This window comes from Diplotaxodon limnothrissa, linkage group LG9 (assembly GCF_057381915.1).
Source record: "Diplotaxodon limnothrissa isolate DT_005_m linkage group LG9, D_limnothrissa_male_GT1.1, whole genome shotgun sequence".
Taxonomy (NCBI): domain Eukaryota; kingdom Metazoa; phylum Chordata; class Actinopteri; order Cichliformes; family Cichlidae; genus Diplotaxodon; species Diplotaxodon limnothrissa.
Window position 1 is genome coordinate 35,506,675 of NC_140604.1, and position 27,275 is coordinate 35,533,949.

General features: G+C 42.9%; 2 protein-coding genes across 6 annotated transcripts; both read left to right on the plus strand.

The window, feature by feature from the left end:
* Nucleotides 1-1,443: 1,443 nt before the first annotated feature.
* Nucleotides 1,444-8,474, plus strand: LOC146626026 (uncharacterized). 5 transcript variants are annotated; one of them, XM_085363160.1, is made up of 16 exons: nucleotides 1,444-1,572; nucleotides 2,104-2,309; nucleotides 2,493-2,636; nucleotides 3,506-3,644; nucleotides 3,724-3,865; nucleotides 3,953-4,183; nucleotides 4,298-4,540; nucleotides 4,884-5,025; nucleotides 5,150-5,293; nucleotides 5,376-5,438; nucleotides 5,677-5,735; nucleotides 6,766-6,956; nucleotides 7,043-7,443; nucleotides 7,717-7,816; nucleotides 8,000-8,195; nucleotides 8,288-8,474. In XM_085363160.1, the coding sequence occupies exons 1-16, from the start codon at nucleotides 1,450-1,452 to the stop codon at nucleotides 8,428-8,430; spliced, it is 2,667 nt and encodes an 888-aa protein (XP_085219286.1). In that variant the 5' UTR covers nucleotides 1,444-1,449; the 3' UTR covers nucleotides 8,431-8,474. The 5 variants fall into 5 exon arrangements, with proteins under 5 accessions (XP_085219286.1, XP_085219284.1, XP_085219288.1 ...); XM_085363158.1 differs by having other exon boundaries at nucleotides 3,724-4,540; XM_085363162.1 differs by lacking the exon at nucleotides 5,376-5,438 and having other exon boundaries at nucleotides 3,724-4,314; nucleotides 4,492-4,540; nucleotides 8,000-8,189.
* A 1,471-nt stretch (nucleotides 8,475-9,945) lies between these two features.
* On the plus strand, nucleotides 9,946-21,097 carry LOC146626027 (ribonuclease inhibitor-like). The gene is made up of 7 exons (XM_085363196.1): nucleotides 9,946-10,002; nucleotides 12,066-12,246; nucleotides 16,551-16,724; nucleotides 17,448-17,624; nucleotides 18,310-18,477; nucleotides 19,297-19,470; nucleotides 20,478-21,097. Exons 2-7 carry the CDS (start codon nucleotides 12,125-12,127, stop codon nucleotides 20,482-20,484), a joined length of 822 nt encoding a protein of 273 aa, XP_085219322.1. The 5' UTR covers nucleotides 9,946-10,002; nucleotides 12,066-12,124; the 3' UTR covers nucleotides 20,485-21,097.
* Nucleotides 21,098-27,275: the final 6,178 nt, after the last annotated feature.

Here is a 27,275-nt window from a genome sequence, read left to right on the forward strand (position 1 = left end):
TGAAGCCAGATAACACACACCAATGAGTTAAACTGCAGGAATGTCTTAAAGACATAAAGACCTGGATGGCCGCTAACTTTCTGCTTCTTAGTTCAGATCAAACTGAGGTTATTGTACTCGGCCCTGAAAAGCTTAGAAATATGGTATCTAAGCAGATTCTTACTCTGGATGGCATTACCTTGGCCTCCAGTAACGCTGTGAGGAACCTTGGAGTCATTTTTGACCAGGACATGTCCTTCAATGCACATATTAAACAAATATGTAAGACTGCTTTCTTCCATTTGTGCAACATCTCTAAAGTTAGAAATATCCTGTCTCAGAGTGATGCTGAAAAACTAGTTCATGCATTTATTACTTCCAGGCTGGACGACTGTAATTCATTATTATCAGGATGTCCAAAAAACTCCCTGAAAAGCCTTCAGCTGATCCAAAATGCTGCAGCAAGAGTCCTGACAGGGACTAGAAAGAGAGAGCAGATTTCTCCTGTACCATATCACCCTATTAGAGCACTTCGCTCTCGCACTGCAGGCCTACTTGTTGTTCCTACAGTATTTAAAAGTAGAATGGGAGGCAGAGCCTTCAGTTTTCAGGCCCCTCTTCTGTGGAACCAGCTTCCAGTTTGGATTCAGGAGACAGACACTATCTCTACTTTCAAGATTAGGCTTCAAACTTTCCTTTTTGCTAAAGCATATAGTTAGGGCTGGACCAGGTGACCCTGAATCCTCCCTTAGTTATGCTGCAATAGACGTAGGCTGCCGTGGATTCCCATGATGCATTGAGTTTTTCCTTTCCAGTCACCTTTCTCACTCACTATGTATTAACAGACCTCTCTGCATTGAATCATATCTGTTATTAACCTCTGTCTCTCTTCCACAGCATGTCTTTATCCTGTCTTCCTTCTCTCACCCCAACCGGTCGCAGCAGATGGCCCCGCCCCTCCCTGAGCCTGGTTCTGCCGGAGGTTTCTTCCTGTTAAAAGGGAGTTTTTCCTTCCCACTGTCGCCAAAGTGCTGCTCATAGGGGGTCATATGATTGTTGGGTTTTTCTCTGTATCTATGAGGCGACTTTTGTTGTGATTTGGCGCTATATAAATAAAATTGAATTGAATTGAATTGAAGTACTGTCAGATTTTAAAACTGTCTTTAAAAGAATCAAAGTAGAAACTATCACGTGGATTAAACTGGTTTTCAGGCGTAACCCTGTGTTTACAGGATAACAATAACACGGTCTGTGTGCCAGGAATCAGATAAGTTAGGTTTCATTTACTCATTTACAGTATCTATTTTTTTAAACAGGTGTGTTTTCCTGCTCAGACCAGTTTTGCAGCTTGTGTTCTCTCACATAGTGCATGCCACTAGACTTGGCAGGACTGTGCCCTGCTTCGTATATAAAGATGCTGCAGGTGGATGTGAGCAGCATCTCTGGAGACAGAGGTGGGTTTGGAGGATCATGGCGTCCACACTGATGCTCCTGCTTCAGCTGCTCCTGGTCTCACTGGTGTCTGCTTCTCATTACTTTGGGGGAACCACGACCTACACCTACAAAGGAAGAAACCCTGATGGCTCATTTAATGTGAGATATACAACGTTTAACTGTACTTAATGTTAATGACAGATAATAAGTGAAGCTGTTTTCCCGACTGTGGCAGGTCTGATTATTCTGATAGAATAAACTTTCACTTTTCAGCCTTTTCCTTGAATTCCTTAATTTTTGCTTCTTAACTTATGCATGCATTTTTAAACACTTTGTCTTTTATTAAAGTTTAAACAAATACTAAACTTTATTTTTTTAAACTATTGAGAACAACTAATAAATGTTCATCAATGAAAATATTATGAAAAACACAATAATAATAATAATTATGATGATGATGAAGATGATTATTATTGTGTTTCACTTTCTTCACCTCTAAATCCAGAGTGCCTTGACTAATCAATGGCTGCAGACGTGGCTTCCATGACCTACATTTGTTATTGATTGTGTTAAAATTGTGATCACATGATCAAACGCAGATACAGAACCTTCTTCATACTGATAACGTGGAGTAAAACTGAAATAACTGGTGAGAATCTGACTGAGTTGATTATATGATATTTGCTATAGGTTCAAATTCGGGACAGAGACACCTATGATGGATGTTACGACACCCTCTACTGGTATTGTTCCAGTGGATACTGTGGCTACACCTCCACAAGTCAGAGAGGCAGACTGGACAGCAGCACCAGTGCTCCACTCTATAACAGACAATGGTGTGAAACTGAAACCGTCACCACGCGGGTCGTCCCGAGCAACAGACCTTTTGAAATGCGGTGAGCATTTTTCATTTTAAGTATGAAGATACTGTTGATGTGCTTCATTGTGTGTAATTATTGGTTATTAATTTTTATTAATTATTATTCATCTAAAGTCACCACAGTCATTAAATCTGTCTGATATTATGATAAAACAAGAGCTTGGTGGGTGGATGACTTTGTTATTTCCAAACAAACCAGGGCAGCGAGCTGCTGCTGGATCCCCACACGGACCTATTACTGGAGCCATTCATGGTACTTGAACACTCTTGTGGATTTGGGAGAAAGATCCGACACTGGAAAACCAAACAGAGCACCAGAAGTTGCCATCCTACCTTTCCTCAGGTAAGCTTCCTGAAGTTTGATTTAAACTGTTAGCCTCTGAACTGAAATCTGAATTTCAAAATGTCAGCAAAACCTGCTTCTCTCAAAAAGGGAAACAACACGCTCATTTGTTTTTATCAACCAGCAGTCAAATTAAAACATTATACTTACTGACCAAGCATCATTTAAGCAGCCAGGACTTATTTGGTAATTTTGGCTGTGAAAGGCCCAGAAATCTATAAGTGAATGCTTTTGCCCCCTTTTCAGAACAACCTCATCTGGCATTCATTTTACATTATTGTATTGTTATGACAACGGAACAACAGTAAAAAAAATAAAAAACGAACTTTGTTTTTTCAGATTTATAGTTAACTGGAAACAGATATCTAACAAAATGTAACACAACATCAATTTTAAATATCAACAATGCTAAATATGATTTTTAGCATAGCACGTTTTGCACACATTTAAAATATGTGCAAAACGTTTTTGAGCCGGGCCACTCAGTTTTGTAAATCTCCAGGCCTTATTGGGGGCGTTGCTGCTTCTCCACACCCACCTCTCTGCTCGTGCGTCATCAATTTTTACTTGTGATTGGACTGAAACCGTTGCATTTTCCCTCTAGCGTAAACGACGTCGGAGTTACAGTCATTTAAAAAGCACTTGTAAAGGGTTAATTTAATTTACAGTGAGAACTCTACCAGTTGCTGTATAATTACTTCTTTCATTTAGATTTATTTTTAAGTCTATTTTTCCTTCAGCTCTGTCATTAAACATATTTTTCTTTTTACCTTTTTGATCAATTTTCTATACAAGATAATCATGCCAGTGCTTGACTCATGTTACTGTGTGAGACACTGACAGAGACTTTGTTAATGTGTTTATTAAAGAGTTCCTGAAAACTGCCCACGGACATACAAGCTGATGTCCTTTGATCCTGATAGAGACAAAGTCAGATGCAGATATGGAAATCCAGGAAGTGCAGAGTGCTACGGCTGCACCCAACATTCAGGCTTCCACTTACACCAGGTTAGCTGATGTTCTAATGCACTGTACAATAACTCACTTGTGGTTTTTCCTTTTTAACTCCAAAATGTCCCACTGTCAGGACTCCTGCACGTTACATTACCAATACACTAATGCTGACCCGTTAGTGAATGCATTTGAGTTGGTGGTGGAGGATTTCCCACAAGGACACATCAGTCTGAGATACTCCGATGGATCCCAGTCCTCCAGGTCTCCTCTGTCCGCAAGAAGGAAACGATCTGCCACCATGTATCCAACAACTACATACCCCCCCACTACCACATCATGGTGGTGGTGGACAACTACAGCCACTCCTACTACAACTACAGCTGCACCATGGTGGTGGTGGGGGTCAACGACAGCTGCCCCCACTACCACATCATGGTGGTGGTGGACAACTACAGCTGCCCCCACTACAACTACAACAGCCGCTCCTACTACAACTACAGCTGCACCCACTACAACTACAGCTGTGCCCACTACAACTACAGCTGCACCCACTACAACTACAGCCGCTCCTACTACAACTACAGCTGCCCCCACTACAACTACAGCTGCACCCACTACAACTACAGCTGCACCATGGTGGTGGTGGGGGTCAACGACAGCTGCCCCCACTACCACATCATGGTGGTGGTGGACAACTACAGCTGCCCCCACTACAACTACAGCTGCACCCACTACAACTATAGCTGCACCCACTACAACTACAGCTGTGCCCACTACAACTACAGCCGTTCCTACTACAACTACAGCTGCACCCACTACAACTACAACAGCCGCACCCACTACAACTACAGCTGCCCCCACTACCACACCATGGTGGTGGACTACGGGCAGACCGCTGCAGGCGACCTCTCTTCCCCTCAGTAAACTACCGTTGCAGTTCTCTTTCGTTGGTAAGGCCCATTGTTGTCTCAGTGTTTGATGATGTGATGATGCAGCACACTCCGCTCTGCTCTGTTCTCAGCATGTTGCTGCTTTCATGACTCTGCACATGAAGACAGTGGTAACTGTGGTAGAAACAGCTGATTGCAGCAGACCTATTTACTCATGTGACCCACAGTTTATCTTAAAAACTTAATATTCATTTTACCTGTTTGCACTGAATTCTTCAGCAGCCCAAGAACCAAACTCCACTTCACGTGTTTGTTTAAAGCCTTAAACTTTTGCTATGCAGACAGCTGCTTCTTCCTGTTTGGTAATGGATGCTTATTTGTTACTACTCTAACTGTACTCCAGTGGATCCACCTGCTCCTTCATGCCAGGAGGGACTATACTTGCCCCAGTTTGTGCACCCAACACCTGCACACGGACAGCGCATTCATGCAGAGGTCAACAAAGAGGTGGAGATCAGAATCAAAGCACAGGCTTCATATGCAGCGTGAGTGAGACAAAGCTTGATTAAGGAGGCCTGATGGCAGCGAAGCATTATTATCACTTCAGCAGGAAAGCTCAGCTCAGCATTAATGAGCTAATCCTTGTTTCCTTCTGTGGTTTTCTTACAGAATACAAGATATCATCATGAGTGGGCCAATGAATATGACCAAGCACAGAACCACACATAATGAGTTTGTGCTTCGGTGGACGCCGTTCTCCAGCGATCTGGGAGATTATTTCCCAGTGTGCTTTGCTGTTGAATCGGCGACAGGGTTAGCCTCGGTTTCATTCCTTTAAACACAGAAATAGTTTGGGAGAGCAAAGTCATGATTGGACTCTTTGTGGGTTTTTCAGGTCAGCAGTGACCAGTTTTCCAGGCAATACCCACTCTCATAACCACGGCACCCCGACTTCACAGTAAGTGACTTTTTGTTGTTTTTAGTGCTTTAAAAAAAATGGATTTTCTGTCTAGGTGTGAGAAGTTTAAATAAATGTGCTTTTGGAATAAATAATGCCACTATGAACAAATGATAAAATGAAGCTCTCCTCATTTGACCTTAAGCTTTACAATTTCAAGAGTATTTGAAGAAATAATAAAAAGGAAAATTATTTAAGTCACACATTAAGTCAACTTATCATCGTTCTGTCTCTTCAGGTCCGGCGTCTATCAGTCCGAGATGAGGTGTGTCATCTTGAAAGTTGGAACAGAGGAAAGTGAGTCTAAAGTTGTCTTTGATATCAAAATTTAAAAAAAAATAAAATAAATAAAAAACAAAATAAATAACTAAAAATAGAAAATAGAAAATATGTCAACTTTTTGGACATATTCTCAATTTTCTATTGTCAATATTTTTTTTTTTTAGACTTAACTCATTCTTTTTATAGTTAATATTCTAACTTTTTGACAATTGAAGTTGGAGAATTTTGACATATTTCTGGCAACATTAAAATAAACTGAAATTGTAAATCTTTAAATCTGTTGTGTTGGATTGCATTAGGTTTAGCTTAATGAAGTGTCATGGTCTGCGAGGGCAGACCGTGTGGAGTGAGTTGAGGACCCAAGAGCAGACAGAGGCGAGGAGACAAAACTGAACTTAACAAAAAGCGAGCCTTTATTTAGGGCCAAAAACTCACGGAAAAAACAACAAGAAAGTAACTGAGGGAAAACCTGAACATATACTAGGAAACTATGACTCTTACTGAGAATTTAGACTATGACTAAACAATATACAAACTATGACAAGGGGTAGGGGAGATACACAGACAACACAACAGCAAACAAAGGAAGACTGAGGACTTAAATACACACATGAGGTGATCAGGGGAAGTGGAGACACATGAGGACACAGCTGACTCGAATGAAACATAATGACAATACAGAGGAGAGCAACATTAACTACAATGAACAAAGGACACCAGACTCTTCCAAAATAAAACAGGAAACACAGAGACATAGACATGAACTTAACATAACCGACAAGAAACATGACACGTAGACGCAGGAACCAGGGAGACTGAGGACAGGGGGAGATGACAGAAACAACTAAGAAATAAGGACTAACCAGCAACCTAGAAATTAACTAGATCGAAAATGAATACAAAAATACCTAAAACTCAAACACTGGGTCACACGACCCAGTACCGTGACATGAAGAGTCCTTTGAATGGGTATCATAAGGTAAATTCTAAGTCTGTATGTTTTCTTACATCATAACATATTTTATATGTTTTTAACTTGTTTCAGTTAAAACCAACGTGATCTGCACTAAGTCTGAAATGAGAGTAGAGGTGGAGAAATCGTCCCTCCGTGGACTCCGTGAGGATCACCTGCGTCTCAGTGAGCCCAGCAACACCCTCTGCAGCCTGGAGAGATACTCCAACAGCACTCACATCATCGGCGTCATCCCTCTCAATGCTTGTGGCACTCAGATCGAGGTAACCAGAGCTCCTTTGTATCTATTCTGTTGTTGTTGGTTTAGATATCAGAACGAGGACTGACAGAGTGATGTTTGACTCTGCAGGAGGACGAGGAACATCTCATTTTCAAGAATGAAATCACCACAGTGGATGACAGCGGAGCTCTGATCACCAGGAAACATAACCTGGAAGTAGAGTTCTACTGTCAGTACCCCAAAAAGGGGAACGTGTCACTGGGCTTCACAGCACACAGGACGATGGTGGAAGTGTTTGATAAAGGCTTCGGCACGTTCACCTACCAGTTTGAGTTTTACCCCAACAACCAGTTCAGAAGCATCATTGATCCCAGTTCGTACCCTCTGGAGTACGACGTAGGGCAGAAGATTTACATGGAGATAGATGCGTCCTCCATAGTCAACGACACCGAGATGTTTGTGGAGTCCTGCAGAGCCTCACCGTACGACAACCCCAATTCCCAGCCAACCTACTCCATCATTGAAGACGGGTACGCATGTGCTGATGGAAGTGAAGTGTATATTATTTAGGGCACATCAGTTACCTCAACATTTGATAATTTGGCCAAGTTTGATACGAAAACCCACCATTGGATCAATATATAAAAGAAAAGAAGGAAACCCAGAGTTTTACCAAAGTTTTCTCTTTTCTTTGATTCTGAAATGCTGTAGAAACCCTGTGATGTCTCTGCTTCTGTAGCAGCTTTGATTGTAAGACATGGAGTTACAGCAGCTGTGTCGTCTTTGTGCTCGGCTCTGATTAGGTGCCCCGTGGACCCAACTGTGATGATCCATGAGACCGACAACAAGAGACAGTTTAGATTCTGCATCGAGGCCTTCAAGTTCATCGGTTTGCACGATCAGGTAAAGAACTGTAGATATCTAGAAGCTCCAATTTCTAAAAGCACTAATAAATATGCCCAATTTGTGTTTTCTCCTTGGCTGGGATGGAGAAGCAAAGGTTTGACTGCAGCTCTGCTCTTGTTCCACTAGAGGGGGCAACTGTACGTCTGCTGATATACTGACAGTGTGTCCTGTTTCACTCAGGTATACATCAGCTGTTCAGTAATGATGTGTGAAGCAGGGAATCCCAACAGCAGGTGCTCACAGGGATGCATCAACTCAAACCATCACCACCACTCCCACCGCCGAAAGAGGGACTCTGCCATCCAGACTGCAGCGCACTTCGTTTCCCAGGGTCCTCTGCGCTTGAAGAGGTCAGCAGACACCAGCATGAGTGCAGGTATGGAAACACAAAGTGCTTCTTAACATTAGCTTCTTTGTTTGACTTTCACTAAAGTGTGAACAATGCTGAGGTTCTATTGTGGTCTTCAGGGAACAACCTGAACCTGAACCTGAACCTGGTCTTCATCGCTGGATGTCTTCTTGCTGCTGTTGCCATGATCTGTGGAGTGCTCCTGTACAGGGCCAAAATGTCAAAGGTCAAATACCAGCGTTTGGCCTCGAGTGAAAATTAAGACAGCAGTGTAATCAGAATACCAGTTCCTGCATTACTTTTCAATGAACCTCATTTTGCTGTCAGAGTTTCGGTGTTTGTGTATCTGCTCATGTTTAAATCAATCATGAATTTAATTCTTTATAATTCAGCTTCATTTGTGTAGCGTGAACTCACAACAACAGTCACCTCAATTAGCTTTATGATGTAGGGCACAGTCCCAGCTGTTACAGCTGTGTTTGTGTTTGCCAGCTTTAAGAGAAAACAGACATAAAACAGACTTTGAAAGATGAATCTTTGGATTGTTGTTCAGTCGTGCAGCTTTACAGCAGCTTTTCTTTTTATATGTTAGAGTGTGATTCACAGAAAGTGTTACTGTTGATGTGTGCTCCTCTATAATCATTTCTATGCACATTTGAATAAATTTGACACCAACATTAAAGCGGTTATTATAAACTTTTCTTCAATAAAAATCATTAAAGGCACTCTCACGTGTTAGTGCTTTTCTTTCATTCTCTGCTCTACTGCATTTCATTAGCCTGCATGTTCACACGTGAATAGGCAATAAAGTTAAATTCTAATCAGTACTCTTCATCAGCTGGTTACCAGGCAACCTGAAATGCTCAAGAAGCCGTTTTTTGTGGCTCCCGCCCTGACATGTAAAATGAGGGAAACACTGCATGTGTGTTAAAAAGTATAGTGTGTTGCATTTATGAAATCAATGGGCTGCTGCAGAGAAAACTACAATTTTCTGCGTGCAATAAAAACAAAAAGTTGAAGGTTGCGTTCAAATAAAACACATTTCTATTTGAGCCCTGCTGGTATTTATGAAGGAAACAGCCAAACTTAAATCGTGCAGCGTGCCGTCATCATGCTGTCGCAGGCGTGCAGTCGGCCTGAAGAAAAAAGAGAGTATTTCACTGAATGATGTAAAACATAAATGTGCTGAATGACAACCAACTGAAACATTTATTGTGCCTGGTTAATGTCAGCGTTGTTCCTGAACCTCAGCGCACATCGGTCAGACACCACCTTCATCTTTATTCTGGAAATCGATTTCAACCTTTAACTTTCTGTGTTTTGAGAGTTTCTCTCCTCATATTTGCCATCAAACGTTCAGTTTTCTTCAGGAACATTTTTTATTTCTTGGATTTGTCCTTGTTCAACCGAGGAAAAGCTCACAATCCTAATCTTCAAATTTTGAATGACATTTAAAACAAAACAAAACTGAAGAACTGAGATGAAAATGAATTGGAACAGCCGTTAGTCTCGGGGAGCAGCGGGAAGAAGGAGCCACACAGAAAGCTCGCTCCAGACAAAGACCTGCAGGTGAAGAGCTCACCTGTGAAACGTCACAGTGTCTCCCGCCCCGCGTGACTCCTGAACAGCTGCTGTCCGTGCAGATCGTTCAATAACCCAAGCGACTGTTTTCATAAACTGTACACGCTGAATATCAGTGACATACACACACACACAGACACACACTCCTGATTTACTGAGTTTGGAGAAGGGAGGGGCGATTCTGATCACGTGATTACACAAGCACAGGAAGGCGGAAGGAGCAGAGTTGGCGGTGCGTTGGAGGTGGAGGCGGGTGAGTGTTGGCACAGCGTGGTTGTAGCTTTGCTGTCGGAGTGTGTGCGTGTCTGTGGACTGCAGAGGGGAGAAGGACCGTCACGGTGAACTCTGTGATCAGTGACTCAAAGCCAGCTCAAAGAAAACTGTCTGCGCTGTTTCACTTCCGGGTTCGTCATCCATGCGACGCTGTAGGCGCTGCTGTTAAATGTGCGTTTAACGGAACCGCCGTGAATAACATGTGTCAGGTGTGTCCCTCATCCTGAACCACTAACAGTGTCCGGTCACAAGCCGGAAGCTGCAGTCAGGGTTCGGCAGTGACTTCGATAAATCCTGCAGTTTGAAAGTGTCTTTGACATGAAACATGTCGTCTTTGACAGGAGCAGGAAGGACAACAACACTGCACTTTTAGAAAGACTTTTAAACTAGTATACAGACTACGGTTGGGCGACGTTACTCAGTCCAGAAACCGACGACAGGTGATCTATTCGCGCAGGTGACTTTTTGATGGGCGGGGCGATGCAATCATGCACGGACTGATTTGCGCGTTTAGAAAATCCCTCAGAACCAGCCAATAACTGCCTCCCTGAGCCTGGTCCTGGTGGATGTTTCTTCCTGTTTTTCTCTCCCACATTTCATTGTTTCTTTGGTCTGAAGGATCCAGATTGTTTGACTGATGAAGCGTCAACATCAATGATAACTGACACAGGTCACGTTAACAGCCAGTTTTCATCATGCCAAAGCTGATATGTTCCACAGGCTGTTAAAGCTGCAGCTGAACACTGAACAAAAACTGTTTCTAATCAGCTTGTTTCTTTGTGTGAAGCTGATTTGAATATAAAAACTCAGCTCACACAGTTCAGTTTGCATTCGTTCGGTCTGTCTGTGAGGAAATATGAGGACCTGATCTCATGTCACTTCATTACAGCCTCAGTAATGCAGAATGACCTGTTTGTAGTCCATCTGCAGGTGTGTGTAGTTTGGCTGCAGCGCGCCCACAGTGTCCTCCTTCCACCCTGCACAAACAGACGGGTTTCAGACTTTATTTGGAGGAACAAGTTTTTAAATTGAGTCCTTTTTTAAAATGGTCTGAGGTTATTAATAAATTCATTATTAAGGCTTTAAGTCTCTTAATAATTCATTTATTATGCAATAATTGGAGTATTTTAAAAAATGTTCAGATAGTTGTGACTTTGTCTTCATAAATTTCCCTTTGAACTGACAGCAGCTTATTAGCTTACAGACGTGATTTCTCCCCAGTGTAATGAGTCTGTTGTTTGTCATGTGAACATTCTTGATAAATTAAAAAGCAGAAGTTTCTGATAGTGTTGGAGCTCTGCTGTTAACACAGCTGTCTGTAATTTAATCCTCAGGGATATATTGGGCTCTTGTTACTGTTTAAATCCAGGACTTCCTCTGTGCTCTAACAAACCGTTTGGTGAATAATCTCGAGACGTTTCTAAAGAAAATCAAACTGGGATGTAAAATGTGTCAGGTCGAAGCTGAAGCTGCTGTTTTCTTCTCAGACTTGTCTGTGTTCACTCTAGGATGGAGCTGTGTGTTTGTCCCTGTAGAAGTCACCTCCATCCTACATGGACACAGCGTCAGTGTGCCGTGGGACAGGAAGCTGTAATGCTTAAATGGAGCCACTTTAAAGTTGTGCAGCCATCTCCTTAGAAATAACCGGCAATTTGCACAATTTCCTGCAGCATTAATCTCGTAGTATGTGCAGATTTGGATTTTGCGGTTATATTTTATAGTTTTTAATAGATTTTTATCACCATTTTATTACTGTCTGATAATCTCTCTGACTGGAGCAAGCAGATCTCACAGGGGTCACAGAAGAAGAGTCACATGACCTGTGACATGACGCTCATGTGAGTGCACTTGGGGTTTTAGGTTTTGTTTAGCTAACACAAAAAGAGCTTGGCTGTGTTGAACATTCTGGTCCTCCATAACTCCGAAGACAACTCTGTGAAGATTAAGACGTCACACAGAAAATCCTTTAAATGAATCGTGAGTCTCGTGTGTTCATCTGGTGAAAGTGCTTCCCTTTGATCTTTTGCTGTTCCTGTTCAGCAGATTAAAGCTGAACATCATCCCTGAGGCTGAAGCCGTCAGTGCTTCTCAACAGCAGAACTATGGACTACATGATGGACGAGGCGGAGGAGATCGTGGATGAGTTTGACATCGAGGACTACAACATAGCAGAGCAGGGACGACACAGAGTGATTGCACTTGTGAAGAGCTGCAAAAAGGCTCGGTGGGTCCAGATGTGCTAACAGTATTCACCTTAGTAGTTTCAGTTTCTTTTTTTCTTTTTTTTTGTCTGTCCCGTTTGGATCTTTAGCCGTCAGAATTGGTGTCTGAAGGCCAAGAAAGATGCCAAGTGGATTTATTTTACCAAGTAGATCATCATGGCCTTGCCATATGGGTCCATTTGATTGACCATTATTATTATTATGTATTTATTTGATTTGATTTTTTGGTCATTACAGACGGGACAGACATGACTGGGGGATAGGACAGGGAGACAAAATGAAAGAAAGAGAGGGAGAGAAAAAAACATGTTCTGCCCGGTGGTGTAGGGTCCTAATTACTCCAAGTTTGTGTTCCAGAGGGTGATGGGAGTCAAAGAGGAGGTACTGGTCCGTATGTGTGGGCTTCCGGTAAACTTCGATGTTGAGGTTGCCGTTCTCTTCAATGTGCACAGCGCAGTCCAGGAAACTGCGCTGCGCTACACCACCGGGCAGAACGTGTTCCCTCTAAGCCTGAAGGGAAAAAGAAGGAACACACACATGTAAAGGAAGCACTCAAAACGTGCGGCTATCCTAAATGGGCGTTCTTAAAGTCAGCAAAGAGGCACAGAAAAGAAGACCAGACACCAGCGAGGGAGGATAAGAAGGACAGACGCAACAACATTGTCATCCCCTATGTAGCCGGTGTATCAGAAAAACTCAGGCGAGTTTTCTCCAAGCATGACATCCCGGTGTATTTCAGACCCAGCAACACGCTCAGACAGAAACTGGTTCACCCGAAAGATAAAACGCCAAAACACAAACTTAACAATGTGGTGTATGCTGTACAGTGCAGCGAGGAATGCCCAGACCTCTACATTGGAGAGACCAAACAGCCACTTCACAAGCGCATGGCACAACACAGAAGAGCCACCTCCACAGGACAAGACTCAGCAGTCCGTCTGCATCTTAAGGACAAAGGTCACTCTTTGAGGATGCCAATGTTCACATTTTGGACAGAGAGGACAGATGGTTTGAAAGAGGAGTGAAAGAAGCCATCTATGTCCACTGTGAGCGACCATCTTTGAACAGAGGCGGGGTTTACGACACCAACTCTCTGCCATCTATAATCCAGTTTTGAGATCCCTTCCCAGACGCCTTAACGCCCACTCACATCCTGGGCCATCTGACCTCAGGAATTCACATGATAAGGTGGGGCCAGGTTTCACAATGAACTCACCCGAAACTCTGGCTGATTGGGACCCACACCCAGTTTCCCACCTTGGCTCAGGCGATTAGAGGATCATCAGGGGGTCCTTTGTCCCTCTGTGGGGGGAAACTCCCACTAGGCTTATATCTGGGACTCTCCACCATTTGACCTTAGAACTGAAGAAGCTTCTCAGATGAGAGGTGAAACGTCTTCAAGTAACTTAAAGAAGTCCAGACGCTTTTCTTTGCAAGCTCCTTTGACTACGATGACCTGGATGACTGAGAACCTTCACAGACACTTTGAGGTAGCAGCCAAGAAAGGTGTAGTTTGTGTATATTAATAATGGATTGCATTTACATAGCACTTTTCTAGAGACTCAAAGCGCTTTACAATTCCACTATTCCTTCATTCACACACTGGTGGAGGCAGCCACAGCTGCCCTGGGACAGGCTGATAGAAACGAGGCTGCCATATCGCGCCATCGGCCCCTCTGGCCAACACCAGCAGGCGGTAGGGTAAAGTGTCTTGCCCAGGGACAGACAGAGCTGGGGATCGAACTGGCAACCTTCCAGTTACAAGATGAGCTTCCCAACCCCCTGAACCACAGTCAGGGGGTTGGGAAGGGGGTAATATAAAATGAATCCACACTCATAAGTCATTGTGACCAGGACTGCACAGAGCTCCTCTGGTTATCACCCGTTTTTATTGCTCTGGTTGTTTGAAGATTTTAATGATTCGAAGAAAAAAGGAAAATCAGTTGATTGGTTTAATCATACATGAATGTAACACAGCTACTGCGTTTGTACAGAGGTGTAGAGCAGCTGCCTTCACCTTTTGGCTTATTTTATTTGAGTCTCACAGGTGGTGTCACAGAGAGTGTAGAGAGCTCCATGAACTGCCCCAGCCAAAAAAACTCTAGACTCTCTTCTCCACCTTGTGGTACAGACTGGTACTACAGACTGTAGAATCAGAATCAGAATCAGAATGGGGTTTATTGCCAAATGTTGAGCAGGTTTACAACATTAGGAAATTGCTGCGGTGCTTCAGTGCAAACATAGTGTCATAAATAGCACTTAAATAGACATGAAAAAATAAAAGTAGGAATAAGAATTAAAAGTGCTACGTAGAAAGATATATACATGAGTGCAGGTGGTGATCAGTGCCAAACATGGAATGATGCAGTGAACACAGCGTAGGGTCATGTGTTAGTGGCGGGAACAGTCATACGGTTATTGTTCATGTGTCCGACAGCAGAGGGGAAGAAACTGTTCTTATGGCGAGAGGTTCTGGTGCGAATGGACCGGAGCCTCCTGCCTGAGGGGAGCAGGTCAAACAGACTGTGTCCAGGGTGAGAAGGGTCAGCTGAGATCCGAGCTGCACGCCGCAATGTCCTGGAGGTGTACAGGTCCTGCAAAGATGGGAGTCTGCAGCCAATCACCTTCTCAGCAGAGCGCACAACACGCTGCAGTCTCTGTTTGTCCCTGATAGTGGCTCCAGCGTACCACACGGTGATGGAGGAGGTGAGGATGGACTCGATGATTGCAGTGTAGAATTGCATCATCGTCCGTGTTGGCAGGTTGAATTTCTTCAGCTGCCTCAGGAAGTACATCCTCTGCTGGGCTTTCTTGATGACGGAGGTGATGGTGGGCTCCCACTTCAGGTCCTGGGTGATGGTGGTACCCAGGAAGCGGAATGAGTCCACAGAGGTGATGGGGGTGTCAGTCAGGATGATGGGGGGGAGTGGGGCTGTGTGCTTCCTGAAGTCCACAATAATCTCCACTGTCTTCTGGGCATTCAGCACCAGGTTGTTGTGGCTGCACCAGGACACCAGACGTTCAACCTCCCTCCTGTAGGCAGACTCATCCCCGTCCGAGATGAGTCCGATAACGGTGGTGTCATCTGCAAACTTGATTAGCTTGACAGACTGGTGGGTGGAGGTGCAGCAGTTGGTGTACAGGGAGAAGAGCAGAGGAGAAAGAACAAAGCCCTGAGCCGGTGCTGATGGTCCGGGAGTCCGAGACATTCTTTCCCAGCCTCACGTGCTGCTTCCTGTCCGTCAGGAAGTCAGTGATCCACCGGCAGATGGGATCAGGCACATTCATCTGGGAAAGCTTGCCTCGGAGATGGTCTGGAAGGATGGTGTTGAAGGCAGAGCTGAAGTCCACAAACAGGATCCTGGCGTAGGTTCCTGGGGAGTCCAGATGCTGCAGGATGAAGTGTAGGGCCATGTTGATGGCGTCATCTACAGACCTGTTGGCTCTGTATGCAAACTGCAGGGGGTCCAGGAGGGGGGCCGTGAGGGTCTTGAGATAGGAGAGAACCAGGCGCTCAAATGACTTCATGACCACAGATGTCAGATGTAGCTGATTAAATTCACTTCATGGATGATTTGGATCACGTTATGTTAGAGTTTGTCGATCTTTCATAAACTGCTAAAAACACTGCTTTTTTTCTTTGAATTCTGGGACATCACTGACTTTAAAGCATGAACTAACACGCCGCTGTGAGTCCTCCCTAAAACTGTAAGTGATGTCACATTAATGTATCCGTGCGTCAGCCTCACACTGGAACTTCACCGAAAGCTTCTGGATTTATGCTCACTGAACAATTCCTCAAACCCATGTCGAGTAAAATCTGATGCTGTAGTGTGTAACACTATTTTTCATTTTCAAGACCTGGGTGGCTCCCAAATTATTACATTTTTAGAATAATTTCTGCTCCATCATCATCAAAAAATGTTATGGGCCAAAGTTTGAATGTACAGTATATAACGATTGCTGTTAATTTTAGCTTCATATGTCACATACCTTAATTAAATATGTGTTTTTGTTCTTTAAATAAAGGCATTTTTATGTAAAATCTGTGGCAATGGTTGATTAGCTCAGAAATTATGAAACATAAATTAAACAAAAAAAAGTTGCAGTTCGTTTTCTTTTCTTTTTTTTTTAACAATCAAAATAAACAAAGATCTATAATTTTGGGGCTGATAGATCAAAAATGTCTGCATATTGGGTCAATAAAATGTAAAAAAAAAATTGAATCTCTCTTGTAAAGAAAAATGAAGAAAATGCTTTTTTCATGTAACTTTCTTGAAACCTTTCATATTTTCTCTGATCACAGACTGATCGGTTGTGGGCTCTCAGATACTGACTGTGAAGTCGTGGCCTCAGCTCTGAAGTCCAACCCCTCCCATCTGACAGAGCTGGACATGAGTCTGAACAAACTGCAGGATTCAGCAGTGAAGCTTCTGTGTGCTGGACTGGAGAGTCCAAACTGTCAGCTGGAGACTCTGAGGTGGGTTCACTGACAGCAGCTGTTGTTGTTTTTCTATATTTCAGATCTGTGGTGTTTGATACTTTCTGGAGGAGACGTCTCTGATATGACCTCCTCTGGTAAATGGTTAACATGTCAGAGGTACACATAGAGCAACATCAAGCACATCATCGGATGTAACTGAAAGGAATTATTGAAATGTTCAAATATTTTCTAAAACACACAGGAGTCAGGTGAAGCCTCACTGGTATTACATAAACTCTTGATGATTATTCATGACGAGGAAAGACAACGCCACTGTACTCTGTAAAGTCTGTGTAAAGCAGTAATAAATGCTTGTCCTGAGTTTGTCAAACAACATTTAAATTATTATAAAATGACCACATGAATAAAATGATCTTTCCAAATAATCCAGAGAATTTGACCACCAAATATCTGCAAAGGGTCAGGCAAGTCCTGAGGAGTCCGCTGAATGGGAAGAACAAGATCTGGGCTATCAACACCTGGGGAGGAAGAGGGGAGGGGAGGAAGAAACGACCAAAGACAAAGCCATCAATAATAACTTGATTAAATGTAGAGTGGTGTATAAACACAAATAAGAGTAAAAAAAAAAAAAAAAAAAGTAAAAGCACAGAGGGTGTCTGTGTCCTGAATCCACTCCACTAAGTCTGACAGCTCAGCACACAGAGAAGAACTGATGTGTTCACAATTATGACTTTATCTCCATTTTTATTTTTTATTTAGATTGGAGCGCTGCTGGTTGTCAGATATCAGGGTATCTGATATGGGTTCAGCTCTGAAGTCCAACCCATCCCACCTTAAACATCTGGACCTGAGTCACAACATGAACCTGCAGGATTCAGGATTGAAGCAGCTGTGTGGTTTTCTGCAGGGTTCACTGTGTATACTGGAGGCGCTGATGTAAGTCATCGTGCTTGATTTGTTCTGACATGAATATGATGTGAAAGTTGTCCTGACAATGAAGACGTAAAGCTGATATTATACTGATCCACAATGAGGATCTTCATGTTAAAGTTTGTTTTATTCTAAGGTTTAAACCAGGGGTGTTAAACATAAGGCCCAGGGGCCAGAATCAGCCTGGCAAAGACTCCAGTCCCACCCACTGGTCGTCTTTGGAGTGCATGAACCATAAATGTTGGACTTTTAAAAGTATTTTCATACGTTTACTGACAAGATACACAAAGTAAAAAAGGAAGCAACAAACACTGAGACCGGGACCAAGACTTGTAAACTGTACAGAACTAAACAGGGAACACGGAGACAGGACACAGAGAGACGGGGTCATGACTGACTTCCACTCTGGGGACGAGAGCCAGAACCATGCTGAACTCAAGACTAAATAATAGAGAGCTTGAACATAAAATTCCACATGAGACATAGAATGAGTCCAGAACAAAACACTGGGTCGAAGACCCAGGCTCATGACGTAGAAAGATGGAGGCCTTTTATTTATCAGTTTTATTTTGGGCTCATATTGAATCGACATCGTAACGACCGTCTTCAGCTCTGAACAGATTATGAAACACTGAATGATTTCAGGCAAAAACACTGTCTAATAAACCTGCATCTTTTATTCTTCATTCAGATTGGATGACTGCAGTTTGTCAGATATCAGTTCTCTCGCCATCGCTCTGAAGTCCAACCCCTCCCATCTTAAAGATCTGGGTCTGAGCTGGAACAGTCTACAGGATTCAGGAGTGAGAAAGCTGTGTGGTTTCCTAGAGAGGCCAGACTGTAAGCTGGAGTCTTTGAGGTCAGTCACCATGTTGTTCTTGTAGTGATATGAATATGATGTAAAAGCTGTGCTGACAGTAAACAGAAAGCTTTTAATAAAATGATGTGCAGTGAGGATTAGGCCAATGACTGTAGCAGAGCAACGTTCTCATTTCTGGATAATACACAGTAAATTTAACTCGTCCATCCTGATACGCTTGTTTTCTTCGGAAACATGTTTGTGTCCCCTCCCTCATGGACATGTTTCAGTGATTTACTAATCCAAGGCTGGTTATTGTGGAAAATAATTCCTGTTTTCAATGTAATCCCCATTTTCCCCAGAAAGAAGTAGAAATACACGACACACCTTGTGATTTAACGGTTGATGGTTTTTGTGACTGCACTTGGGGACACATTCAAAGTTTTAGTGATTTTCCTTAAAGAAATGATGGACTGTTGTTTTATTTTTACTTAGCTGATTGGTTCTAATATGAATTCTAACAGTTGTCAAATAGGGCTAACAGCTATGTACCAACCTGACTTCTGCACAACACAATTGATGGTCCCAAGCAATAAATGAGAAGGTGTGTCCAAACCTTTGACTGAAGTGTGGATGATCTAAGTGAGAACATGAGCCTTTAAAAAGTCCCAGTGGGAGCAGTCAAAGCAGTCCCTAAGTCCCAGTATAGAGTCTTTGGTCCAGACTGGAACAACTGTGTGCCCAGTTTGAGCTCTCTTCAGTCCTGTGACCTGACAGACCCAGAGGGGCCATCACATCACATTTAGAAGCTCCCCTAATGGAGCCACAACACATGTCCAACACTTAGTCTGTCTTGTTGGACTTTCATTCTTTATACAGATTGGAGGGCTGTGGTTTGTCAGAGATCAGCTGTGATTATCTGGCAGCAGCGCTGAAGTCCAACTCTTCTGCTATGAGAGAGCTGATTTTACGGGGAAACGATCTGCAGGAATCGGACATGAAGCGGCTGTTCGAGCTGGTGGAGAGTCCAGACTGCAGACTGGAGAAACTGAGGTCAGTAGAGTGATGGAGTGAATGGGTGGTGCTGTCAGCAGTATTGTACTAAACACAGTCAGTATGAAACAAAGATCCAGTGTTTCCTGTAAAGCTGCAGCTTCTCAGTGAAGCTGTGAGAGGAGAACGGTGACAGGCTTCAGGATTGGACAGAGAAATTGATAACAGCCAATCAGAAGCTGACATGTTCAGTGTCCTCTGTATTTATTAGTCACACCCTCTAGCAGATCATTACATGAAGGAACCTTTTAAAAAAACAAGCGCGTCCATGCTCACAGGTGTACACGCGGGTGATCACACCCACAAACTACACCCTTTTTGGCTCCTACCTCAAAGCACACTGTGTTCTGTTGATCTTATGTGCTGCACAATAATGTTTAACATTTAGTATTTACTGTCATATTCCCATATATCATTGTGATGTTGTTGATTCTATTACTCTTGTTCTCTTCTGCTTGTTTTCTTTTTTCTTTCTCAGCAGGTGATCCAGGTGATTGATATATGCATTTTTTTTTCTCTGCCCGTTCTGTTGGTTTTTGTCTTTTGCCCTTCTCCCCCGTCCCTCTTCTCAGCTGTTTCTCTTCCCCTCTTTCTTTCTCCCCTTCTTTCCCCCAGTCAAGTCTGTCCCGTATTCAGTAAGTGAAAATAAAATAAACAATAAAAGGTGAATCAAATGGACCATTACGGCAAGGCTGGGATGGTCAGTTTGGTAAAGTAAATCCGTTGGGCATCTTTCTTTGCCTTTAGACAACAATTCTGATGCAAAAGAGCCAAACGGGACAGGCACAAAAAAAGAAAAGAAAATGGATGTTCTTCAACAACTCTGTGGTTTAGTGGAACAGCATGAAATCGTTCAGGTCTCTCAGCAGTTTATTTCTACTGTGAGCTGGATTGAAATCAAAGACAGAATTAATGATAAAAGACTGCAGGTGTGTGAGCTTCATGAGAGCTTACAGTCTCTGGAAACACTCATTTATCTCCTCTGCTCTTCCTTCTTCTCTCTGCAGGTGGTGATGATGGTAAACAGGACGGTGTGTGTGCTGAGAGGAGCAGCTGTGTCCTGATGATCCAGAGAGGTTGAAGCAGCAGCAGCTTGTGTGTAGAGACGCTCTGACTGGGCCATGTTACTGGGAGGTGGAGAGGAGAGCTTCATCCAGCAGTGACTGACAGAGGAATGAAGTGCAGATGACTGTCAGTGCTGCAGAGTGAACTGCTCTGAGAACAGCTCCACTGTCAGACACAATGTAGAGTCCAGCATCAGCCCTGTGTGTCCCTCTGGATCTGACAGGATCATCAGTGTATCTGGACTGACACGTTGCACCTGTTGGGAAAAAATATTTTGTGATGTAAAAAATGTTTCACGTGGAAATGTTCAGTGATTGTTTCGTGGTTAAACATAAACACATATACAGATAGATGCCTCTGCACTCCCGGCTGTCTAGTTTCTGTTCAGTACAGTTAACTCGACTGGAACTCTACTGCTCCTCATATTCCAGTCAGAGTCCTGTTGTCTGTTAGCGGATATAAAGAGAGTGGTCAAGGTGCAAGAGACATTTGTTTGTATTTTCTATTTCTATACTTTTGCCCTGTGTGGATTACACAACATCTAAATAAATTCCATCCTGTGCTGACCCAGTTATTAATTTTACAGTCATTAAAGCTCATGTCTGATCATTCAGCCTTGGAAAACAGCATCCAAGCCCATGATAACTGAACAGGTGCAACAGTGTAAAGTTTGGTAATCTCTTCATTGTGTTTACAATTTTTTTCTAGTTAGTTTCAAGCTGTTTAATTTTAAATAACCTTCTGAGAGTGATGAGCCTGCGGTCTGCTGCGTGTCACTGATGAAGCTGTGCCTCATCCTCTCTGCCTCAGGGTCTGCTAATGTTAACAGAGGATCTCAGGAACCGCTTGTTTGTTTAGAGGAATGAAAAAAAACATTCAACTTCAGTGAGAGATTGATGTTCCAGTTGGGACAAAGACAAGAGGCTTCCACCAAATCTGCAAACTTTTACAATTAGAAGCTTTAAATGTTAGGATGCAAGCGAACATCAGCACACAGTCAGTGAAACGGCTGGAGGAGTCACCATAGAAACTAAAGTGTGCAGACGTTTCATATTGAAACAGTACCGCCACGTCCTGCAGACTAAAGCTGACGATGCCATTTGGAGTTGGGCTGGTGCAACTTACATGATCATATGAGCAAAGTCAGCTGTTTTAGAAAGGAGAAAATGATATATGCGAGTAGCTTTGTTTATCATGCGTGTGTGTTATTGATGTATGTAATTATCGATGTGACAGAGCCTGCTTTTCATGTCTCTGGACTTCTGCAGCACTCGAGTCATGTGAGTAACACCTGCTTTATCGAGGCGGTGCACGTTTGTAACTAAACGAGACTCCCGTTCAAAGAAACGTGTGTGATGCAGGAACTTTCACGTTAGTTGTTTAAAATAATAATTCTGAGCAGTTTATACAAATTCAAAGAAGCCAAATTTCAGCCATGGAAAAAGTACCAATTAAAACAGAAGTTTTAATATGAACTTGTGAAAATGCAATAATCTCTCGTATGTGGTATTTTCATGGTCTGATTTTATCTTTCAGTTTAAATTAAATTCTTATATTTACCCTTTTAAATCTTACTTTTTCAGTTTAAATGTTGGGGGCTTGCTTTCACTTGGTGAGTGTTGAAAAAAATAATATGAAAATAAAAAATACTACTAATCTGTTACTTTGTGATTTTTACCCGCAGATTAGAACTGTCAGTGGGAAGCTAACAGCAGTGATGAAGTGTTTATTGAGCTGTTTTGTCCGTCCGTGACTCTTATCACAACATTTTACATGTCTGCAGAGGGAGCTTGAAGTCTTTGTGGTGGGATTGGATCGTCAGCCTCTAAGAAACTGTCCCCACAGCAGCTGTGGACTCCACCTGTCCCACTGATGTTCCACACCTGCCACAGCTGCTAGTGTTGTTTCGCAGGTATACATGTTTTTGACTGATATCATTACTGCCAACTCCAACGTTAGTATCCAACAAAGCTGGGACACTAGAGAACATCTGGTCATGCTTTGCCTCTCCTGAAGTACCAGCAGGGGGCGATCGTCCTTTAAAGCCAGCAGCTCTGATCCACAGCGGTTTATGAAGACTGCAGCGCCATCAACAGAATCTATTCATCACACCAAACTGCATAATTGTAATATTTATTTCCTCCATATTGTGATGTTGTTGGGCATCAATGCAGTTAAAACAGAGCACGAATAAATAAAACGTCCTTGAACAGTCCTGTCATTCTAAGAGCATCCTGATAAATTTCAGCACTGCTTATGACGTGTCACAAAACATCTGACAGACCAAAAGAGTTCAGAAGCTACAACTGCATCCACCAACCACAACTAAAAACCAGTAATAAACACCATTAAACTGAGGCCTGCGATAATAAGGCGCTGTGCTGTCACAGAATCGAGTCCTCTCGCTGCTCAGACATTCAACAGCTTCAGAAACATGACGTCTCTGTGCTGACAAAAATCTACAGAAGTTTAGTTCCCGCTGTTACAGAGAAGCTCTCTGTTAGGTTTTCTCCAAACCTTTTAAGGCAAAGCGGTTACAGCTGTCACCTGAACGCTGCTTTTTCATGGTGTGCGGTTTCTGCCCGCGAGGGTTCACCCCGGGGTTACACAGCAGCATCGATTTCCTGCAGAGAGGAAGGTAAGAAGACTCGCAAGTTCGAGTCCGTTAGTTTGGAGAGAACAGAGGGAAGAGGCTGAAGCTGAAGCTGAGGCTGGTGAGTGTTCACGCAACGTGCTGCTTGTTTTTCTGTGTTTGTCTCTGTGTTTGACTGCGGAGACGCGAACAGCCGCTGTGCACCTGCTCTATGGCGAGAACATCCTCCCACAGAGCCCGCGGGCTGTGGAGTCATCCCTGCCAGCACAGACTTTACACCGAACGAAGGTTCCCGTGTTACAGGTTTTTATCTTTGATGAAGAAAGAGCGCAGAGCGCGTCAGAGCTGCTTGGGCCTGATTTATTCAGCAGTACGCGCACAAAGCTCCCAAACTCGGAGACTTTTCCTTCGTTTCCTCGGCTCCTCTCGCTCATCTTCTCTGGAACATCACGTTGATCTGAGATGATAAGTTTAGCACGTGTGACAGTGACGTCTCTCACTGGATGTCCCCCACAGACATCCGGTGTCCAGTTTGTTCGCGCTGCTGTGAGCTCGTAAAGATGCGCGTGACACATGCTGTGCGTCCTTAAACACATCAGCGAGTGAGCTTCAGGTGAGCTTCAGGTGCACAGGGCTCGTTTTCTGACCCGTTCATCTGAACCCGGCGGCTCGCGCTCCTTTCTCAGCACATCAGTCGTCTGTGTTTCCGCTGTCTTGCTCGACAGCTGCCGTTTCCTGAGAAAGCTGCGGTTGTTCTCTGGCGTTTATTAGATGCAGCAGCAGTGAAACACCTGCGCGCTCAGCAGCTCTCAGACACTCAGGGACAGTCAAACATTCAGAGACTGGAACTGGGTCTAAAACTGACGATGAATGAGATGGATGAGAAGCCCTTAGAACTGAGACTTTTTCAGAGAAATACTTTAAGAATTTATCACAAAGAGCAGGGGAGGCATCCCTATAAGTGATAGTGCTAGGGTTTATCACAGAGTTAAAAGTATTAAAAAGGTTGGGTGTGGCTATTAGTCATAATAATGATAGACTAAAGGCAGATTTGGCAGCTTTAACAGGGCTCTAGACTAACTTTTTGCCATGGGCGTACCGCCGTTAGGCGTACCGGCACAAAAGTTAGGCGCACACAAATTTTCTAATAATTGATATAATATAATGTGTTTTTCTGGATACACTGTGCTTTTTCAGCATTCAGAGATTGATGACACCGTGTCAGAGCACTGGCTATGAATTTCAGAAGCATCAGGCCTTAACAGAAAAGTTAGCAATAGTTCTTTTCCTATTACAGCTACATCCACTTCTGTCGTGCCTAGGCTGCTCACTAGGGCTGGGTATCATCACTGATTTCTATAATCCATTCGATTCCGGTTTTCAAAGTCCCGATTCGATTCAACTTAGCCTCAGACAGTCAGAAATATTATAATTCTGATCATTTATCAGCACTGACTTCATCAGAATTGTGAACATCACAGCAGATGCCTTTGTGTGAAGGTAACTGAGAATAAAACACAGAAAAACATGAAGGAGATTTTCCTGGTCTGGCTTTTTATAGCAGATAACCTTAAAAATATTCTACAATGTTCTGCATATAAAGTTTAAATTTCTTCAGTATTGAACAACAGAAAAATAGGCTTTCTTGTCCGAGGTCATTTAAGTGAAAAAGAAAAAGACAGCAGCCACAGCGCTGTGAACAACGGTAGACTGGTGGGTAATAAGCGACTGAATAATACAGAAAACAGAGATTGGAGACGGGAAACTGTTCTTGAAGTACAGAGAGAGAGAGAGAGAGAGAGAGAGCTAGCTGTGCATGAAGTGTGATTTTAATAGTCGTGGAAGCAAAACAGCAAAATTCATGACGACATTGATCAAATGTGAAGCGCAGTTTGCTGCTTCTTTTGCTGCTGGCTCGGTGAATTTTGGTTGGAGAGACAAAACCTGCAGCTCAGAATCAGCGCAAAAAGACGTAAACACAGCGCGGACCGGACGCATCAGGATCGCTGAGCTCCGGCAGCGTGTCCGTCTGCGGGCCGTCGGGTGAGAAAGCCGAGAAAGACAAAGCTGATTCTGATGCGTCGGTCTGTGTTTACGTCTTTGTGTGGAGTCCGTGTACCTGCTCTCATCTGCTGTTTGGTTGTTGTTGAAATGGTTTTGTGAGCTTTAATCTGAGAATCTGGCGTTTCTGGCAAAACACAGTTATTTAAAAGTCGATTCAGGATTTAATGAATCGATATCGCTTTATTCAAGCTGCTCACCTCCCACTTCCACCTGCACTTTCAACTGGACCACGGCCAATCAGAGAGGTCCCGCCCCTGACTATCTCTGATTGGTTTAGTCCACGATAGGGGCAAAATGTGTGTCTGTTGTTGACCACAGGGAAGGTTGCAGATTTTTTTATTTTTTTTTTGCTACCCGAACAGTTGGTCGCACAGGTGCAACCAAATATTTTTTTTTAGTCGCACCATTGGTCGCACTCTAGAGCCCTGATTTAACTTTTGATACTTAGATAAACAATTATGAAGGATGTCCAGAGAGACGTGGAGTTTGTCTTTCTTCTGTTTTCTCTCAGCGCGACGACATTCACGCCTAAGGGCGCGAGTAGTATCATTTAGCCAGGGTTGTGAGGATTTGGCACGTTTAACCCTCAGAGGGAAAAGAGCAAGCTCGTCCGCTGATAAACCCCCGTTACAGCTAGCATCAGAGAGGGGAGAGTCAAGGAAACCATCAGTGAAGGGAGCGATTGACTGGGAGTTAATCGTGCGCGTTTGCCACACAGGACCATCACTGTTCAATTCCACATTACTCACTACACTGTAAACCCGAATAAGTTACCAGAACTCAAAAAAATTGAGGCAATTGATTGCCTCAATTTTTTTGAGTTGATCAACTCAAAAGTCAAATTTTTCCAGAACATAAAAGTTTGGATTACATGGTACTTGTATCTTTTGAGAACAGTCAACTCAAATATTTGCAGTTAATATGACTTAAAGTTTCAAGTTTACAAATTCAAAGAAATAAGTTCACAGAACTTATAAAACATAAGTACACAACCACAACATTTTTATGTTAACAAAACTCAAATGTTTATTAGTTTGTGTTGTCATTATTTTAAGTACACGTTAGTCAAATATGTTGACTACTTGATACTTAAAAACATGTGACCCAAAACTTAAAATTTTTGAGGCAATTGATTCATCATGGTCACTAAATGCAACGCACAGTAATAGCAGGTTTTGTAATAAGGTAAATCGCGCTAACATAATATGCAATGCTAATTGATTAGTTACCTGCAGTATTAACGGGAGAGGACGTGGAAACGCTACCGCTGCTGCTGGGTTGAGCTTCGCTAGTCCGGAGCGGATCAAAAACACGACATTCGTTGAAAGCAATCGCGTGTTTTTTGAGCAAATGCTTTTGCATGTTCGTAGTGTTTCCTCCCTCTGATGAAATCTCTACTTTGCAAGTATTGCACGTTGCCCTGTTGTCATCCTTTCTCATAAGTTGTAACCAAACTTTTGAGCGTTTGCGCCGCTCAGGCGCCGTGTTTCCTACTGGGTAAAAGACGCTACTCAACGTGATGACGTCATTCGGGGCGACTGGAATCGATAAGGGAATCGTTTTTAAAAGTGGCAAACGATTCCAAGGAATTGAAACAGTGGGAACCGGTTCTCAACAAGAACCGGTTTTCGATACCCATCCCTATTGAACAGTATCTTGCCTGCTCCCTTTTAGCACTATGTTGAAATTAAATACATTTAAAAAAATTAAAAATTAAATGAATTAAAAATAATTAACAAAAACATTTATAAATTAAAATAAGTAGACCAAAATTTGTTTAGTCAGGAAAACTGTCAGAGTAATGAAAAATAATGCCAAATAATAATTAATAATATCAAAATGTGCTGTTGGCTCTCTGGCTAATATCTGAATAAGGCAACAGGGCAGCAATTTGAGTGAATTACAATGCTATTTGTTTTACATTAACCAGTATCAAACAGTGAAATTTAGGTCATCTTGCGCAGCCCACAATGTTTTGGAAATAGTATTACGAAAAACATTAAAACATACAAAACATTAGTGTTGCTTTGCATTATGTTAATGAGAACAAAGGCACGTTGTATAGTTTGGACCTATTGGCTGA